The sequence below is a fragment of the Miniopterus schreibersii genome, assembly GCF_964146895.1.
Source record: "Miniopterus schreibersii genome assembly, chromosome: 11".
NCBI classification, from domain to species: domain Eukaryota; kingdom Metazoa; phylum Chordata; class Mammalia; order Chiroptera; family Miniopteridae; genus Miniopterus; species Miniopterus schreibersii.
In genome coordinates, this window is record NC_138111.1 from 37,876,891 (window position 1) to 37,896,779 (window position 19,889).

The 19,889-nt window shown below is 36.2% G+C and overlaps 1 protein-coding gene across 1 annotated transcript; it reads right to left on the reverse strand.

The window, feature by feature from the left end:
- Window positions 1–1,323: 1,323 nt before the first annotated feature.
- Window positions 1,324–19,369, reverse strand: ANXA1 (annexin A1). Its single transcript, XM_081151501.1, has 13 exons — window positions 19,013–19,369; window positions 13,087–13,166; window positions 12,883–12,991; window positions 12,276–12,370; window positions 10,497–10,610; window positions 10,016–10,106; window positions 8,423–8,502; window positions 8,172–8,228; window positions 6,537–6,630; window positions 5,565–5,660; window positions 4,376–4,434; window positions 2,895–3,017; window positions 1,324–1,983 (listed from the first exon to the last, which is right to left on the reverse strand). Exons 2-13 carry the CDS (start codon window positions 13,150–13,152, stop codon window positions 1,927–1,929), a joined length of 1,041 nt encoding a protein of 346 aa, XP_081007627.1. The 5' UTR covers window positions 13,153–13,166; window positions 19,013–19,369; the 3' UTR covers window positions 1,324–1,926.
- Window positions 19,370–19,889: the final 520 nt, after the last annotated feature.

Consider the following 19,889-nt stretch of genomic DNA (forward strand, 5'->3'; position numbering starts at 1 on the left):
AATATTCTATTGAGACCCTCCCCGGAGACCTCCCCTAAGATTCCCACCTGCAAGACTGAGCTAAATAGCTCAGGATGAAAGAGCCAGCTTGCACTCTCTCCCAGGGGAGCACACCAGCGCCATTCCCTTCCCCCTTCTTTCCTCTCAGGGACCCCACGAGACTTGCGACCAGGGGAGCAATGAGTAGCGGCAGCTTGTCCCGTGCTTAGACCCTGAACCTGTCTCCAAGGCCCCCTTCTCTCTCTGACTTCTCTGAGCCAGAGCAGCCCACCCTAGGCTCTCCTGTCGCTGCTTCTATGTCCTTCCTTATTTCACCGTCCTAAATATATTTTTGCTGTGGCCAATACATTCTTACTTACTTTGCTACGCTTTGTCTCTTGATTGAAATCTCTCCTTCAAGAAGACAAGAACCAAGGTCTCATCATCTCCCCAGTAACAGTAGTAACAGTAATAGTATTATACTGATTAAAACTATAGCTTAGAAAAGGTAATTAATGTTCAGGGTCACTTAGTAAGTAGTGGAGGCTTGATTAGAACTCAGATCTCCTTGGCTCCCAAGTCACTTCCCTTTGTACCACTCTGTTCCCATATTATAATCAACCCTTAGCAAATATTCACAAATGTCTTTTCTTCTTCCTTTTTTTTGCTAGCAGTATTCCATGACTTCCACAAAGAAAAAAATCATAAGTCTCAACCCTCATTTACTGAGTGTGATCTTTTGAACCATGATGTAGGTATGCCAATAAATTGAACAAATGTTGCTAGAGCAATTGGACAGCCATAAGCCAAAAACAATAACAAAAGAATCTTGACCTCAGCCTCACACTTTACACAAAGATTTAGTACAAAATGGATTACCAAGTTAAATTTAAAATGGAAAACTATAAAATTACTAGGGGAAAAAAACAGAAGAAAAATTTTAGGACCGAAGTTTAAGTAAAGATTCTGTAGATGTGACACCAAAAGCACAATCAATAAAAGGAAAAAAATTGAAAACTTGGACCTCATTAAAATTTAATATGTTGACTGTGAAGGAGACTCTTTCAAGAAAATAAAAAGACAAGCTACATACTGAGAGAAAATTTTGAAAACCACATTTGGCAAAGCACTAGTATCTAGACTATATAAAGAATTCTCAAAATTCAACAATAAAAAAAAATAAACAATGCCAAAATACAAAATAGTGATAATACCAAATGCTGATAACGTTGTGGAGAAACTGGATCACTTATATGCTTATTGTGAAAAAGTAAAATGGTATAGCCACTCTGGAAAACAGTTTCACATTTTCTTAGAAAACTAAACATGCAACTGTCATTTTTTAAAAGTGAGGCATTTTTATTGCTGTTGGCATTTTATCTTTATACCTATTCACAAGATACAGCAGAATGTCCAGTTATTACCATGTTTATGCAATAAATCCATTATTAGAAGCACTCTCAACAATCTGTATCAAGATGATAAAATGAGAGGAGTCTATTTTCTAATTCTGTATTTTCTTTAATTTAATATGTAACATCTATTTCATTAAATACTTACATTTAGGATTCAGGCTCTTGTCCCCTGATATCAAATTAAACCACTGCATTACAGACAGAAGAAAATCAGAACAGAAGAACCAATAACACACCAATTGTCCTGTAAAATCATTTTATTTTCTGTTAATAAACAATTTTCTCAGGTAATGTTACCAGAACAACCTGTTTATGGGGTTTTACAGTTTGAAGTAAATATATATTTTTAAAACCTTATCTCTATTATACAGAGTGGTGATATAAAAATGATTTATAGGCTATAGTTTTCAGAAAGCAGTTAGCTAGACTAATCCTGCTAAAGAAACTTTCCTATTTAAATCTATAATATGGCATGAAAAGATATGATTAAAAAATCTTCTGATAAAAAAGCTTGAGATCATCAAAGGAATGTTTACTGTCCTCCACAGAGAGCCACCAGGATTTTTTCATAATCTCCTTTGGTTTCATCCTGTTGATGAAAAAATAGATATGCTTAATGTTACCTGAAACCATAATCAATACAAAGTATTTTCAAATTATAATTATAGTCTTAGTTGACTTACGAGTTGTAGAACATACATCACAGTACATCAATTATCTAAGATCTTTGATAAGAATATTACTTATTTAATTAAATAATATAATTCATATAGCAGTTAACTGATATTTGTTAATTAATTATTATATAAAAGCAGTACCTGTCAAGATTCAGATTGTAAACCTCTCTGAAATAACTATGTTGTGTATTAGAGCTATTTTCCAAGAATAAGATGTCACACATAATTGAGTAAATATAACACATTATCACTTCAGATCCTCTTGAGGACTATCTGACTCACTCATCAGAGAAAGTTACAAGCTTGTGATTTTCTCAATATAGTTATTCATTATAAGTAAAAAATTCAATTTAAGTGGTCACCTATCTTTCAATAACTTTAAAACCCTTGACTTGTCTTTATTTTTATTTATTAATATCATAATGAGGTCCCATGAACATGCATTTTATATATTTTATATATGACAGGAAAAACTTAGAATAATAAGTTTCTAACCCTCTGATTAACTAAAGTAATTATACTTCCCTACTTGCAAAATAAATCATTATTATCTCCCTACTAAAAAATACTTTGGCTGCTAAATTTATGTCTGGGAAACTAAATGTTCTATGAATGCTGAAAATTTTGAGTATTTTTTCAGTACAAAACTCACTAGCAGATTTTACCAGTGAAAGTTAAATTTACTTATAAATTTTATATCCTAATATAACAAATTAATCTTACATATGAAATTTACAGATATAGTAAGTCAGCCTTTCTCTTTAAAGAAGTTGCAACAAGCATTATTATTTGTGGGGGCAGCATTATGAAAATCACAACGTACCAGGATGGCCTGGCAGAGAGGGACACCGTACAACTTCTGATAGCAGGCTTTGATGTCGTTCATGTCGATCTCAGAACGGGAGACCATGACCCTGGTCAGGATCTTGTGACGCGTTCCAGCACCCTGTCCAAAACAAGCGAGGGTTGGCTCTCAGTCAGCGCACACTCTTAATGAAGCAGGATATGGGTTTGAACGTGAAGCTCTTTTGTTCACCCAGATAGTTTCTATAGCGAAACTATCTCTGCACTAAAATACACACACACACATTTTACACAAGTGATAAAATGACAAGACCCCAGTTGCTGCATCAGCAGTATGTTAAGAGCTTTTACAACCTTCTAATTGGCCTTCCACCATCCAGTTTTTCCTTTCTCTAAACTATTCAATAATTACATATAAAGTGAACCGTCTAAATGGCAAATCTGATCATCTAATTCATCTATTTAAAATCCTTCAATGGTCTTCTTTTTCTTTTAGGATGAAAACCAACCATTTTATCTGGGCTCGCAATGCCCTGCCTAATTCTACCACCTCTTCTTCCGCTGCTGCACCATCACTAATTGTATTTCTTACCTTGAGAGGGTAATGCCACCTCCTCCTTCGGGACCAACCTTACTTTACCCCTCCATCTCTTCCACCCCTCTCCTCGTCTGGCTAATTCCTGTTCACTGTCACGTCTTAGCTGAGAACAAGGCTACACTGACATCCAAAGTCTGGGTACAGGCCACTCCTGCTCTCCTACAACACTAGGCATTCATCATCATCACCCACCGAGCCTGCCCCCTAAACCAGTCCCTGAGCAGACGCGGGCTCAGGGACCGCACTGCCTGAACACAGTGGCACATGCCTACGTTTCATAAGCACTCTTCCCTATTAGTTGAACGCTTAGGTCTCTCTCTCTAAAGCCTTCCTTATTTTGGAGTGGCTAAAGACAACTTCATAAGTCTTCACAGTACATAACATGATGTAAGCAGGAGGAGAAAGTTAAAGTGGCTTAAGTGTATCTCAATCCATCTTAATAACACCTTCTACTTCAGGAATCTTAGCTCAACATTTTAAAAGCTTGGAATGGCATATTAATCCATGGCACAGAACACAGAACAATAAAAAACAAATGAGACTTAGAAAGGGAGAGGTTGTAAAACTCACAACCTTAGCAGACGTAGGTTACTAAAATCATACATTAAAAGCGAAATTAGATCACCCTTCCTGTGCTTGTGCTGACTCAGGCTTTATGCAAATCATGAGTAACCCATAAATTATCTACAAGCTCACCTTACTGTTTTACCTATAAAAAATACAACAAATCTAACCATTTTATTCTAATAAGGAAGAGTATTACCTCTTGCATTGGATGGAACACCGGTTCTCTTTAATGGGAAAATATTAAAATATGTGTGATTTTCAAACAATCTGAAGTTTTATGTTCTCTCCACTAGCAGTAATTCCCCCCTAAGCAAATCACATAAATAGAATCTTACCTTCATGGCCTGATGAAGCCTCTCAGCAAAGAACATTGGTTTGTTCGTGGCGCACTTCACTGCAAGAGAGGCACATTTTAGCTGACGTATTTACCACAAAAGAAGGTGCAATGAAAGAAATCGGAGATACAGAACTTTGCAAGCAAGGCTCCAGTCACCCGTTTCTCACCACCTTCTCAGTATGGGATATTTGGTTAATGAGAAGCTATTCTCTAGATGTTGGTTTTGAGTAGTCTTTCTCCTGACACCATCACCTCTTTCGTATTATCTTAAAGACAAACAATGGCAGCTTCTATAGTTCATACTATCCCGAGTATACTCTTCTTGAAAATAGGGAAACCAGTTGGTGTTCACGGCCATACTGTCATATGATACATACTTTTTTCATGTCATAATAAGAAAAAACTTTTTAAGTGGTAAAGGACAGGCTTTAAGAGGCAGCTGTGAAATAAAACACTAACAGATGTGTCAGTTAGTAAGGTTCTCTAGTTTGCTACTCAAGGTGTGATTCGTGGACCAAAAGCATTGGCAGCAATTGGGAGCCTGATAGAAATGCAGAATCCCAGGCCCCACACCAGACCTAGTGAAATCAGAGTCTGCATTTTAACAAAATTTCCAGGGGACTTATCTTGTGCCCATTAATGTTTGAGAAGCAGTGCTTTAGAATTCAGGTTCCCAGTCCTAACTGATCATCTGAATAGCATAAGAGAACTTTAACATGTTTTTCTTTAAAGACATTGTCAGAAGCTACCAGAGAACTACTGAATCAAAATCTCTGGACTTGCCTAAGATTATTCAATTAGCAAGTGACAGACCAGGATTTGAATCTGTATCAAATTCTAAATCTCATGTTCTTAATGACCATTCTGACTTGACTTTTTGCTATGTCCAGTCTGGTACATCGCTTGGCATAAGTAGGGGGCTCAGCGAGTATTTTCCACCTGCCTATCTTTTTTTTTTTTTTAAATAGGAGGATGATATCTGTTATTATGAAGAAGGCCATTGTATACATTTCGCTAAATACACATTGCCATTATCTTACATGCTGCCTCTATCTGAAGCATAGATGAACTATATCTGAGTTGTTTTGTTTTTGGTTTTGTTATATATATATATTTTTTTAATTATGGGACAGCAATGATAATGTAAATTTAATTTAGCAATTTCTTCTCCCTCCAGGACTACATACCAATAGTTGTTAAGCATTTCTCGACGTCGCCTTTCAGCTCCAGGTCCAGGACTTTGTTCATATCGTGCTGACTGTACTTGGTGTACTTCTGAAACACTGAATATTACAGTTAAACTAAGAGATGTAGAAAGCATCCTCTACTTTAGCAAACTTGAGCAAAATCAGGGCAACTGACTCAAAGCACTCCTCAGGATAACTGAACTTCAAAACACATATTTTAAAGCTAATTACTCAACTGAGCATATTTTGGATATTTCAACTTCCCTTAGGAATGTAACTCCCATGGCTATTTTGGTGTTCTTGTATACTTTCGGGCAACTTTTGCAAGTGTTGACATTTATTAGAAATGACATATGACTGACAATCATAACACTTGCTGTGTCAGAGCTAAGTGCCATAGCGAATGGATCTTCCCTTATATAAAAATCTGTGCAATAAGTTTCACTTAATTTTAGCATTAGAAATCAGTGTGCTATGATCAGATAATGAATGTGAGGTAATCATCATGACTTTCCATTTGCAGTGGCTTCCAGCAGGCTCAGAGCTAAACCTTGTGCTCAAGGCAAGAACTCCTTCCGGTTTTCGTTTCTGGGGCACCTAAATACACTTTTTTTGCACTTAGTCCTGAGTTTTTTGTTTTTCCTTATTGTAATTTCCTTTGTTCTGCTGTATGTGTATATTTGGTTACATCTGTTCCAAATATTTGGGGGGAATAGAAAGAGTAAAAATAACAAATCATGGTCTACATGCCAAAGTCACAAAAGCTGTTTCAAATGCTATGAAATGATCACTATACCAAGTTGAACAAATGCACAAAGATCACTAAGGGGTCAGGAGCACTATACAACATTCATTTGGTGTAGGAGTGATGTTGCTGATTAAGACTTTTCTCTTTCCTTTCTCTTTTTTGTCCTCAAAAAAAATTTTGCATCTTCTATAAACAAGTTGTAAGAGACATTTTTTTCTTCTTACCTCTGCGAAGATGGGGATAGCTTCTGCTGGTAAGAATGGTAATGAACACGTTCACATCTGTCCCTTTTCTCTTTTCTCCTGCTTCATACAATGCCTGTCAAGAAACACAAAAATGAACACATGACCATTTACTGATTTGATATCTGCACAAGAATGTTAGATCTCCTCAAAGATTTTCTAGGCAGCAGCTTTGTATCCAATAGGATCAGAGTAGACAATGCTAAGACTGAGAGTATCTTCCACAGAATCTCTCAAGGGCCTTGCAAATATTAGAGACTGAATATATGTTTGAAGAAGAAATGTTGGATGAATTAAATTGCTTTAAGATTACATTCTATATTAAGACAACTCCAAGGACCTCTCTAAATTGTCTTTCTACTTTTACTTGTTCAAAGTAATTATTAGTAAATGGTACTAATAAATCAATAATTCAACCATAACCTAGATCTTGAATTTTGATGTTAGAATTTCTAGATTCAGATTTTGACTCTGCAACTTAACAACTCTGTACTCTTAGACAAATAATTTAGCCTTATTAAAGTACATAATTTCCTGTTTTATAAATGAAAAAGATAATCCCCACCTTATTGTCACAAATTGCTCTGTTAACTTTGAAATCTTAATTACCATCCTCCTCTTGGGTCATACTAACCCAAGTAGCTGCTATAAATATAAATCTAAGAGCTCTGATAGTCTTAAAATGGAAAGCACATTCAAAAATGTCACAAGCAAATAAGAATAATTTTTTAATTATGGGCAATTATTTGAATACTAATTTTGTTCTTTGGTATGCTTGCACAGTTTCTATTAAAATGGTCAAACTTCCAGTGGACATAAGAAGCTATTTTGGACTTTTCAGGCAAACAGATCTGATATGTATGCATTTTTCAGCAAAAAGTTAATGAATGCCTATTATGTACAAGATAATGTACTGTTGCAATGAACAGAGTGGGGGTAGAATCTGCATTTCTATTCTTACTGATTCACTGTGATGAATTTATAGAGACAATGCTATCCCAAGAGGAAAGCATATGCAAATAATAATCTTTACTTTTTTAACAGAAATTCCAGGTCCTAAAATGGCACCTTTTTCTAATGTTGCCAATGGATTGGCATATTATAACCAGCAGCCTCAATGATGCTATATATAAGAATATATTTGAAAGTATATAAATATGTTATTATAATTGTTTTATAATTATAATATTTTTATAATATAAACATATCTATAAACCATTCCAAAATTCACTGTTAAAAGAATGCTATATGTGCTTCCTCCTTCCACTTTACTTAATAAAAAATTACTTCCCTTTCTTATGCCTGGTAAAATTTTTTAAAAATCCACTTTCTCAACATAACAGTTCTTGAGAATAACACGTAAAATTCTCATTGTTTTCCTTCAATCCTCTCTAGCTTTATGAATGACGAGATCTACTGAAAACACCAAGACCACCTATCTTTGTCTTGGGCTGCTCAAGTATAGAACAGTGCGCACCACTCAGGGGATGAACATTAGGTGCCCTTGGCCTCTCGAAGCATCTTAGACTTGCTTCCATGTGGAGGTCATCCAGTGGTAACCTCACCTGAGGCAGGAACTGTCTGAGGTAGAAAGGTGACTCTAGGGGCATTGCTTACCCTGGCATCTGAATCAGCCATGTCCTCATTTAAGGAAAAATCCTCAGCTCGGTCACCCTGAAAAAAAAATCCCATTCTCTCAGTAAATTGTTTTCTAGCATGTAATCACAAGATTCACTTAATTCCCTTAAAATCCAGTAAATAATATTCTTTGAGAAAAAGAGTCAACTGCTCAATTCTAGAGCGAGATGAAATCTAAACTTTTACTCTTCATAAATGAAGAGGCATTTCCTGAACCACTTGAGTTATACCTTAATCAGAGCGAACAAAGCCTTCCGATAATCTCCAGAGGTATCTGTGCTGATGTCTTTCGCCAGATCTCTCTTCAATTCTGAAAAATGAGAGAAGTATATTTGCAGTAAATTAATGATGAATAATGGTGATAATTATATCAGACATTTCTATATTGGCTTAAAATTTGCAATGCCAAATGTTCAATGACTTATGGAATGCATTCAAAGTATTATCTTTTTAAAATAAAAATAGAGATATTGAAGCAAGTAAAACTCTGGATCATCAAATTTACCTCTTCTGGGCAATGAAAGCCATTTAGATGACACTGTGAATGAAAACCTACAAGTCACAGAGCTTTTGCTAATATGAATTGCATAAGTACTAAATAATTAATTCTGAAATAAATGTGCCAGAATTTAAGAAATGTGATGAATAGAATAATTATTTAAAAGAATAAACCAGAGGTACTTGCCTGAACAGATTATTTATTTACTTTAAAAATTATAAATATATATAATATAGTTTAATTATATATGTATATACATAGATAGATTTAAAATATTTATTTGTGTAAACACCCGTACTTGACTATGTAAAATAATGCTGTATTAGGAAAAAATTAACTGAATTTATAATTAACTAGAAGATGGGGCAATTTAATAAGCCATCATTGGATTATGTCTTGGGTATAATGGGGGAAATATGGATATTTCCCTTTGTAAACTATGTTTTATTGAATAAAAAAACTAAAAATAATGCTCCTCTTATTATCACTCCTAAATGGATCTAAGATATTGGTAATGAAATAAATGTAGAAAATAAGGGTGAAAGCTTCCATATTCTGATTCTTTTATTAAATTGCTCTGAAAATATGCAAGGGCTGGTGTATTCTCTCTGCTTAAGATAAAAATCAAGCAGAAAGATTCCCCCTATGGTGCCACGTACTGGCTTGGGAAACTAGAAAAGGAAAACAGTAAAAGACCCTGCACTTTTCAGACCCGGTTGCAGCTACCCTCTTTACAGAGCTGAGCGTATCATTTAAATGAGATGTTTCACTGAATAGATAAAATGAGCCGTGGCTGGTCTTTCATCCTTATGGATCCAACTAGAGATAAAAAGTGCATCACTGATGTGCATAATAGTAAAAGTTTCCATTGCAAGATTATAAGCACCTAGCTCTTTACCCTTCCAAGGACAAATGGAGAATATTTTCTTTGGAGATTTTATTTACTTTTGTTATCTTTTCAAAATAAAAATTTAAAAAAAACAGAATATTTTAATAAAATAAATTTCAGAATAATAGAAAATTTTTTTAGAAAATTCTCTGAATTCAATGCTTTGAATTGACTTTTCCATTACAATACTATGTGGCCATTTGTCTTAGGGGGACATTCTTGTTAAACACTGTCTCCCTTCAGCACCCTAGCAACTTGAATGCTATCACGCAACACTGTGTGCTTACGGTGGACATGTGAAACAATAAAGAAATATCGTAGTATGTCAAGTTTCCAAAGTCCCCCGTAATTAACATCCACATTCAGTTTTAAGGAAAGTATATCACATTTCCTTTTCCAACTAAGGCCCTTGGACTGCTGGACATTAAAACTTACCCTCTGTATAGACTCTGTTAATTTCTCTGATTTCTCTGTTAGTTCTTGATGCCAAAATTTCATTCAGAGTGTCTTCATCCGTTCCCAGGCCCTGAATTGAAGAGAAGAAAAGATATGTAGGAAAATCTTCATTCCAGAAGATTTGTGTCCCCAAATCTGTTTGAATCTGTCATTTAGTAACTTTCCCACAATATTTAATAATTATAATTAGCTCTATCTAGTATAGGAACAAAATGGCTTTTAAACCAATATTTTGTACACAGATATAAAGAGTGAGACATATGACTGATATAGTAACATGTTGAGAGTGGAAATAACACAGCTATTAATGCTAACATTAATTAATGAATTAATTCATGCACTTTATTCCCACTAACTGGTAGGCCCTGCACTACATGCTGAGGATACAACAGGGGGCATAAGTAGACTTGACCAACACATTCTTTTCAGGAGAGGAGTTTTGCTTAAACCGGTTCCTCACCTTCATGGCAGCACGAAGTTCATCAGCATCCAGCTGGGCTGGCGTTTTCAACAGAGCCAAAGCAACTTCTTCCAGGTGACCCGTCAGGGCTTTCCGCAGAGCTTCATCCAAGGGCTGTGACACAGAGATTGGAATCAGGCTTTATAACAAGGAGCAGGTTAGGTTCCACGGCAGTGTAGGGCTACCTGGACTGTAGGTAACCTTCCTGCTCGTTCCTAAACTCGACCATCCTTAGAGCTCCTCCCTGCGCATCCAAAACGTGCCAGATATTTAGAATGTTGTCTTAATCTTTTAGGGTGATTAGAATGACATTTTATTGCATTCCTTGATAACTCCTTTTTAAAATTTTTATTTATTTATTTTTTTAGCTGTGAGGTTATTTTTTATTGAATTCATTGGGGTAACATCGGTTAATAAAATTATATAGGTTTCAGGTGTACAATTCTGTAACACATCATCTGTACATTGTATCGTGTGTTCAGCACCTCAAGTCAAGTGTCCTTCCATCCCCATTTATCCCCCATAAAACAGGGTTCCCAATCTTTTATGTGGGCGAGAAGCCACAAAGCTCAAAACATAAGGTTGTGTATTAACAGAAACTGCAGTAAGAACACTTAAAAAATACCTAATGTATTAATAATTTTTCCAAATTTGAGGTTTGCACTTCTCAAAGAAGCACTATCATCAGACATTGACATGTAGTTTTCTAAATGCATTCCTTAGAAAACACTACCCCGATTTGGTATAAAAAATATAAAGCTTACTTTTAAAGTAGTGTGGATGAAAAAAGGGCCACATACTAAACCTGATAAGCTCAGCAGAGGCCTGAAAGAAGGGCCCTGCAAACCTCGAGACAGAAAATAACCACATAGGATAGTATGAACATAAAAATTCCTCACGAAAAGTGGGTGATGGCAGGCAGTCAGGTACAAGGCCTGGAGCTTCCTTGACAAAGGTCAATCTTGACCTCAAGTGAGCCTGTATGATGTCTTTTTGCATCTAAAATGTCAGAGTGATCTCCTTTATCTCCTTTTCCTGACCCCTCAGGGCACAGCCCCTACCACCAGCAGAGCGGCCGCAGCAGCCAGAGCCCTGGGTGGCAGAACCCCTCACTGTACCTGCTTCCTCACACACCATCTCCACGCGCTGTGAAAGGTCACTACGATCCGGCACCCACCCATGGAAAAGAAGGATGTCTCCTCAGTTTATTTTTCATCCAATCCCAAAGATTCCCCTATTTTGCTTTCTCCTGCCCCCTTAATCTAAAAATAATAAATTTCATGAAACAATCCTTATGCCTCCTCCTTTGATTCTAATGTATAAAATAAGCTGCAAAACTGTTGAGATTTTGCTTCCTGCTAGTTGTTAGTTTGGATCAAATAAAGTCATAAAAATTCTCTATAGGTTTGGATGTTTCTTAGGTGGATAATATAATTGTATGTATAAACTTTACATTTAGGCATTAACTCAGCTTAAATTTTAGCAGGAGACACATTTCAATCAGTACATATTCCTTACTGCCGACAGTAATCTTGAAATTAAAGACTTGTCTCCAATACAGAACACCACATCTGCAAAGAACCTACACCGATATGAAACCAGTAAACTTGCTGGAATTGATTTGATTGCAATCAAGTAGATAAATACCGCAATCCCAGTTGGAGTTGTAATGGGAAAGCAGTGCTAGACACTGAAAGAACTAGGTAACTGTGCTCCAAAATCCATGTTTAACACAAATGAAACTGAAATTAAATATCTAAATGTACCACTCCAACTCACCTTTCCTTTTTCCTGGAGATAGGCAGCTTTGATCTGCTGACGCTGTGCATTGGTTCTCTTAGTTAGAATGTCAATGATGGTTGCTTCATCCACACCTGGAAATAAAGGGCGGCTTGCCTTTTAAAATCAATTTTGTTCCTCATCAATAACTAACATTAAATGATTCATTATCAAGATGCTCCAAATGAGTTCTTAACAAACTAAGAAATACGAATTATATAGATGCAACACCACATATCAAAGGAAGTGCTTCAGCCAACACTACTCATTTGAATGAGAAAGGGAGAGGAAATTCTCCCTCCCCTCAGTGTTAGTGTTTGATCTTAGTTCAAACCCTAAATGTGAGCAGAGGTGTTGGTTTCAGTGTTGAGTTTATGCTAGAAATGAGCAGATAAGGATATCTGTCTGTTGTGGCAGCAGAGATATTACAGATTTAACCAACTTTTTTTCAGTGATAAGAAAGGAAATATAGCTTCATTTGATAAAGAAATCTTTTTATCTTCAAAATGAAACAGACTTCCCACTGCACATATCAGTTTTTCACTAGTCATTCAAACAGCCACTCTGCAATGTGCAGGAGGGGACCGTCTGGGGAAGGCTTAGTTACCTTTAACTGTGATTGCTTTATGCAAGGCAGCAACATCCGAGGATGGGTTGAAGCTGGGGTAGGGGCTCACTGCTGACCCAGGGCCACCTTTGGATCCTTTCACAGTGTTCTGTGTATGAGAGAGAGAAAAAATTAATATCTATTCATTCATATTAGTTTCTCTTTTAATATTTAACTAAGTTATTTTATTGTCACTTGACTTACGATGTATTCCTGCTCTTCATTGTCAATAAACCAGGCCTGCTTGAGGAATTCTGATACCATTGCCATTTTTAAAGAAGTTTCTGGAAAGAAAATAAATACATGCTTTTACAAACCACAAATCCACCACACATATACGCCGCTCCATTCCTTTACATACACAAGATATAGAGTAGCCTTGACTTGACTTACCAGGATATTACTCTTAGACACATAATAAAATGCTAGATGTAAGTATTTTAAAAGAAGAGTCTTACCCTTGAAGAGAAACCCAAAGCCTCCACTCAGAAATTTGGCTCTTTCTTGACTTACTCAGTCTTAAATTTTAGGGAGCAGATGACTACTACAACAAGCATACAGGCTGAGGAGAGGAGCTGGGGATTCACTTCATTGCTTTAAACTTGCAGACCACTCACTATATGCCAAGCACTGGGGTGCAAAAAACATCAAAACATCATCCCTTGCCTCAGTGAACTTAAAGTTTGTGTGTGCTCTCAGTGGGAAAACACAAGAGCTAAGGAAATTTTTTAGAGGAGGTGCTGGCTGATCTAAGCCTCTTGAAATGAGTTGAGATTAACCTGGCAGCAAAATTAAAGAGAACAAAACAGAGACACTGGTCCTACTTGGGAAGTTGAAAGAATTTTACTGGAACAAGAAAGGTTGACAGAAGCTTCAGCAAATGAGTTGAAATGTATCCCTAAAGCTTTGGGAAATGTATCCCTAAAGCTAATGGGTTTTTAAAAAGAAAGCAATATGATTCCACCTATATGTCAAAAAGATTACTCATCCTCTACCGTAGAGAACGGCTAAGAGACGGGCAAGATGGAAGATTCGAGATCATTTAATAGGCCATTAGAGAATTTATGGATCCACCACAGCTTGAACAAAAAGAGTACAATATTTACATTTATAAGGTAAAACACTCTGTGGTGATCTACAGGAGTTGATTTAGACTTAAAATTCTATCTATTAAAAGATATTCAGGTGTTGTTTCTCCCCCAAATAATTCAGTATCTTTTTCCATTCCTTGATATAAAATTATTTGAGCACATGGAGCGCTCCCATTCCTTCCTACTTGAGCTGTTCAACTACTAGGCCTACATGTTTTCCCACCCAACACAAAGACCTGGGAAATGGATTGTTTTCTACCAGGTGCTTTGCTCTAACAGGAAGCATAGGGTGAAATTGCAACATGACTGGAAACTATCTTAAGGGCAATGTTTTGAATTGCTATCATGGGTCAGCAGTGTTTTTATGTAATCATCCATGAATATTTTGGAAACCCAAAGTGTATTAACGACTGATGTATTCTCTGTGTTATCCACAGAAGCCACCAATGAGCCTTTCTGTCTGGGGATGTGTTTTTAGGAGCTTGTGCTCAAGGTATAAGCAGGTATCTCTCCATACCCTTTTGTTTATCCCTCTGGAGACTGCTCTCATAAATACTTGTGAGGGAGACTGGAAGGGTAATCTAGGCCACTGTAAATTCTTGATGTGAAACTAAATGACTCATGAGGAGTTAAACCCGTAACCTGATTCCTTAACAGCATGTCCAGACAAAATATTTCAATGCACACCTGCTGAAAAATAACCACAGTTCCAAGTAATGAGATTAAATACATGAGGGAAATAATATCCAAAGCAGAAACTATCTCCACTTAATTATTATGGGATTGTCCAAATGACTATTCTGTCATCTGGGAGAAGAAACAATATGTTGTGCACTTGTTTAATTTCTCCCCACTCCCCACTCAGCAATTGGTCAATTTGAAGTGGTTTCCTAAGGTAAAGTCATGTTGTACAATTGTGCACAAGGTTGGAGTTCCTGTTGCAGGCACAACCTGGTGCAATTGTGGTTGGCATGCAGAGAATTTCACTTTCCTATTGCTTAATAGGCACATTCAAAACATCTCGCTACTTCTGGCAAGGTTTCAGGTATTTGAAGTTTCCACTTTTATCATCTCATCCATGTCTTTCATAAAGTAGAATCCTCAAAATGCTTGATGTGATCACTCATCAATCTTCAAAAAAAAGTAACTATCTGTAGTTACAGAAACACGGTTGAATATTTCCACTTTTTTCAATTAGTAAATAAAAACTTTAGAAGAGATCAAAGATTAAAGATGTTGTCAAATATAATTTAAAAATTAGACTCACAACTTCAAAATGAATTTTATGAAAACTTTCCCATGCTTCAGTCACTTTTTTTCCTTTCTAAAAAAATCTTCACATAACACTCATCATTTTCTTAAAACATAAACTTGAGAAAGTATAAGAAAATGTTATTGCTCTATTAATTACATAACAAAATAAAAAATAAAGGAGTTGAATAATTTATTTGACAAAACAGTGTCCACGGAGGAGACAGCTTTGTAACACATCCTGAGTTCCTAGATTTTTGGCCCGAAGTAATTTGGATGGCCTGGAAAAGAAGCTGCCTGAATAGGACCCCTCTCAGGAAAGCAGTTAGAGGAAAAGGGAACCCCAACCAAGCCAAATTAGATCCACCAGCTCTGAACAAAGCTTAAAGAAATGAGGATTTTGCCAAGATGTCCGAAATTGCTCTAAAGGAATCTTAGGAATTGTCGTGTACTGCTAATTAAGCAAAGACAACTGCGTGTTTAAACAAAAATTCTTAGCAGTTGCAACACGCCTTACAAATTCCACAGCAAAAATATTTAGCCAACCATTCTGCCTGTTCACTCCTTAACATTATCTCACTTGAAGATGAAGTTGGCCACTTATACATAGGCTGACCATGGAAATTAACAATATTCCAGAGTTTTTCTGGTTAATGATTTGTTTCTGATCATGCACTGCCTACCCATCTCATTTATCTGTGGGTATATGTATAACTTTCTAGAGATTAACATTTTTTATATGCTCATGTGTCAAAAGAGAGCTCTCTTCATCTCATTCAGCAAAAAATTAAAGAAGGTAAGTATGCACAAAAACTATGCCCAAGATGTTAGAGGCATCCATGCTTACTAAATGTAAGAAAAAGGTATTCCAGAAATGGTACATTAGCAATTGCATCAACTAGACAGTTTGAGAACACTAGGCTTGTAAGCATTAAAGTTCATTTCCTGATTTTTAAAAATTGCACTATGGTTGTATCATTTTTAATTTATACAGGAAGAAGTATTTAGAGGCATAAGGACATCGTATCTGCAGTGTTCTCTCAAATGTTACAGAAAAAATAACTATATAGAGAGGGTAAAAGGAGGAAGGGGAAGACTTAATAACAAAGCAAATATGGTGAAATGCTAACAGCTGGGTAAAAAGTATGTGGTAATTCTGTGCAATGTTCTTGCAACTTTTCCGCAGGTTTGAAATTATTATGAAAGAAAAGCTCAGTTTTTTAAATCTCTATTTCTTTCTCTGTCAACCTAGTGAAAGGTTACTTCCAGAATTGGTGACAGAGGAAGCGAGTTTTGTGGTCTACCATGCTTTCCTGGTGACAAGTTACATGACCAGACTTCTGCAATGATAGCAGCAGCATTAATCTTGGCATCCAACAAGGTCATTGCTGCAGTTTTGTACCTGACAAAACAGAGTGTCATTTTCCGGCAGTTTTCTAGATAATGGTGGTAAGCGTTAAGGCATATGTAAAGTCATACCTTTTGATTTCAGAATATTGTATATTCTTTTAAACTAGGGAGCAAAAGATCCATGTTATTTCTAATAGTTCACACTTGAGAATCAGATGCATTAAGGGTTAACCTATGGAGACTGTGACAGGCTTCCCCTCAGCCCAAGGGAGTTTATATTTCATTGCTTTGGTTTATGCAGTTTTCTCCTCGAACATAGATTCCGCAAGTCCTTTCACACCCACCTGGGTGAGAGAAGACTATCAGACTGTACGGTGGCATGGCCAGTGGAGAAGAACTTTATGAAGAGTGGTCTCCTAAATGCTCTGCTTCCAGGCCTCGGGGTAGGGCGTTCCCTTCGCGGGAATGCAGCTTCTCTCCGCCACACCCACAGCCCTTGTCTAACTATTGCTTCTAATTAAGAATCATCATAGGCCTCATTATATCTTCCAGAAAGCCTTTATAAGCTCTATTCATCTGTCCCTCCAATCCCTGGCAAAACACGTGGCATTTAGTATGTTAATAAGCATTATTGAATGAATAAATAGTATATGAGTGCTAATTATTTAGGAGACACATCTATGCTAATTTAGCAAATGTTTCTACCCATAACTATAGAATATAAAAAATAAGAATTGAGGAGTTCTAAGCCTTATTTTGATTCTCTTTAACTGATTGTATGACCTCAAGAAAACACTTCTCCAGGGGTCTTCAATGGTAAAAATGGGAATGTTGGAATAAACAGTATCTAAAATGCATGGTAGCTCTGAAGCGCCAAACTTTAACTTCACCTCAAGACGACGGAAGAGGAGAAAATTAGCATAATGAAGGTATTATATAAATTGTGTCTGTTCTGACCTTCCTGATAAAAATCTATCCTGTTTTAAAGGAAGAGGAACTCATTTCCTTCAAAAACTGCTTTTGATTTGTCACTGGAAAGTAATAGGTCTGTTGCTTTAGCTCTGATTTTTAAAATAAGTCATAAATTAACGGGTCTAGAGAGGATTGAAACAACCAGCTCAGCAAGCTGACATCACATACAGAATTCAACCTTTGCAGATCTTTCGATTGAAAAAGTATTTAATAAGCATGAGACTCTAGCTGATTCCTTAATAATGTTATAATGGGCTATTTTGACAACCTCAGTCAAAAGTTGGAGAGCTGCGAGATGTGGCTGCCACCCAGGGAAGGTGGAAACACACTTCTAGAGAAGAGGCCATTTCAGAATTATGAAACTAGCATTTCGCCACATCTGAGTCATTTTGCAATGTGCCTTCCCTGCCAGTCACCAAAACATTCATGCAGGCAGAGGGGAATATTATTTTTTCAAAGTCCATACATAATTTTAGACATAAACAAGGCAAGAAAGAACACACCTTTTTTAATTAGCTAGCATTTGAAAATAGATATTGGGGCACTTAATTTAACATTCAAAATGGGCTAAGAGAAATATCCTTGAAGGAACATTTATAATGAATCATAGCCAGATAAGATATATAGTTATGAGTAGAAATCTTTTATCCAACATCAGTAAAACTCTACTTGAGATTTGTGTTGTGCTTTTCTAAGGAGTTTTATAACGATTAGTTCATTCAACAATCAAAATGCTATTAAGAAGAATAACTCTTAGACGACTCATCTGGTATTCCCAAAGGGTGATTTATCTACCTGACAACCTCAGAAAATGTTTCCTTTCCGGTAGGTTTTCAGATCAGCGCTTGAAAAGCCTGCTTATGACACAGACTCTACAGGAAATAAGGTGTCCACACCCTTTTTAAGTGACATGATTAATGAGCAGATCCTCTTAGTTGTTTACAGGGCATGAGTAAAAATAACATTAATTTCAAAACGTTAATTACAAAGGGCATGATACCACTATGAAGTCGGAATCTATTTAGTTTTCCTTACAAAAGAAGAAAATAAATGATGTCAACCATGCTATCTGGAAAGTTTCCTGAAACCCACCCGGACCTGGCTCCCTCCCTATACGAAACTCCTACATCATGATTTCCATGTGGGGCACACACAGCTCTTGGAAACTCAAACTTGTAGGAAGAAAATACATTCTTTCCTTCTTTTCCATGGTAACTCACCAGCAGTACAAGCCAGTATTAAGCAAACTTAACATTTTCAAAATTATATTTCCTAACTAAGTAAAACAAAACACTACAATCTGTGATTCCCAAAATACAAATCAATACCTAGTGTAATTTTACAGAAAGATTTACCAAAACATATTAAACACAATTTGCCATAAATCCTATAGAAGCAGTGACATGTAACATCATAATGAGAAAGTTTTCAAAATAACCAAAGCTAAAAGAAAATCCAGCACTTACTTTGTTTTCCACCTTCTTCCAAAGAACTAAAGAGAGGTTGTTCTCTGAAAGTTTCACACTAGAGCTGAAGCTTCGGGCTTCTGATTTTATAGAATGTGAAGGGAGACCACACCCAGCAACCAGAAGTTAGTAATTGGCTGCCTTTTGTTTGAAATACATGGCTCAGCCTTGTCCAAAACAAAATGAAACAAGTCTTGCAAAACTACTCACTAAACCAACTCATAGCTGACAGCCCAAAGGAAAAGAAACGGAAGGACAGATTTTTTTTTTTCCCTCTTTAGTTTGCACAGTTTTCATCTTTATTTCCAGAGGGAGTGGAATGCAATGGATTTTCAAGTATGGAGTACTATCTGCTCCAATCCTGATACCAAGGAGTGGCACGTGTGTGTGTGTGTGTGTGTGTGTGTGTGTGTGTGTGTATTTTAGTTAAACAGGTTTGAAATGCAAAATGTTTAAACTTCAAAACAAAACAGAACAAAAAGTTTTTAAAACTATCTTTCGGTTTGAATCTCAGCTCCATCACTTATTACTATGTGACCTTGGGGACATATTTAATTTTTCTGAACCAATTTCTATTTTGGTAAAATGGGGATAATATTATCTAGACTGCCCACTGAATGGAATTCTTGTGAAAACTGAGAAAGAATGTATATTTGTAAATTCTAATGTTATGCAGCGCTGAATAATTTATATTTTACCAGCATTTTTCCTGCCTTCAAAATAAAAGACTTTATATAGCTTGTTGATATAAGGAAGAAATATAAAAGAAATGAAGCTCTAGATTGACCAGTTTCAAAGACATGGTGATAATCATGACATTCAAAATAAGTATTGGCATTGCAAGAAGGTCTGTTTACAGTAATCCATGTGTGTAGAA

Excerpts from the sequence above, each read along its gene's own strand:
- ANXA1 (XM_081151501.1), bottom strand. The coding sequence starts at position 13,152 with ATGGCAATGGTATCAGAATTCCTCAAGCAGGCCTGGTTTATTGACAAT. Across the intron at positions 10,611-12,275 it reads ATCTCCAGGAAAAAGGAAAG|CCCTTGGATGAAGCTCTGCG; the intron begins GTGAGTTGGAGT and ends TCTGTGTCACAG. Across the intron at positions 10,107-10,496 it reads AACTTCGTGCTGCCATGAAG|GGCCTGGGAACGGATGAAGA; the intron begins GTGAGGAACCGG and ends TCTTCAATTCAG.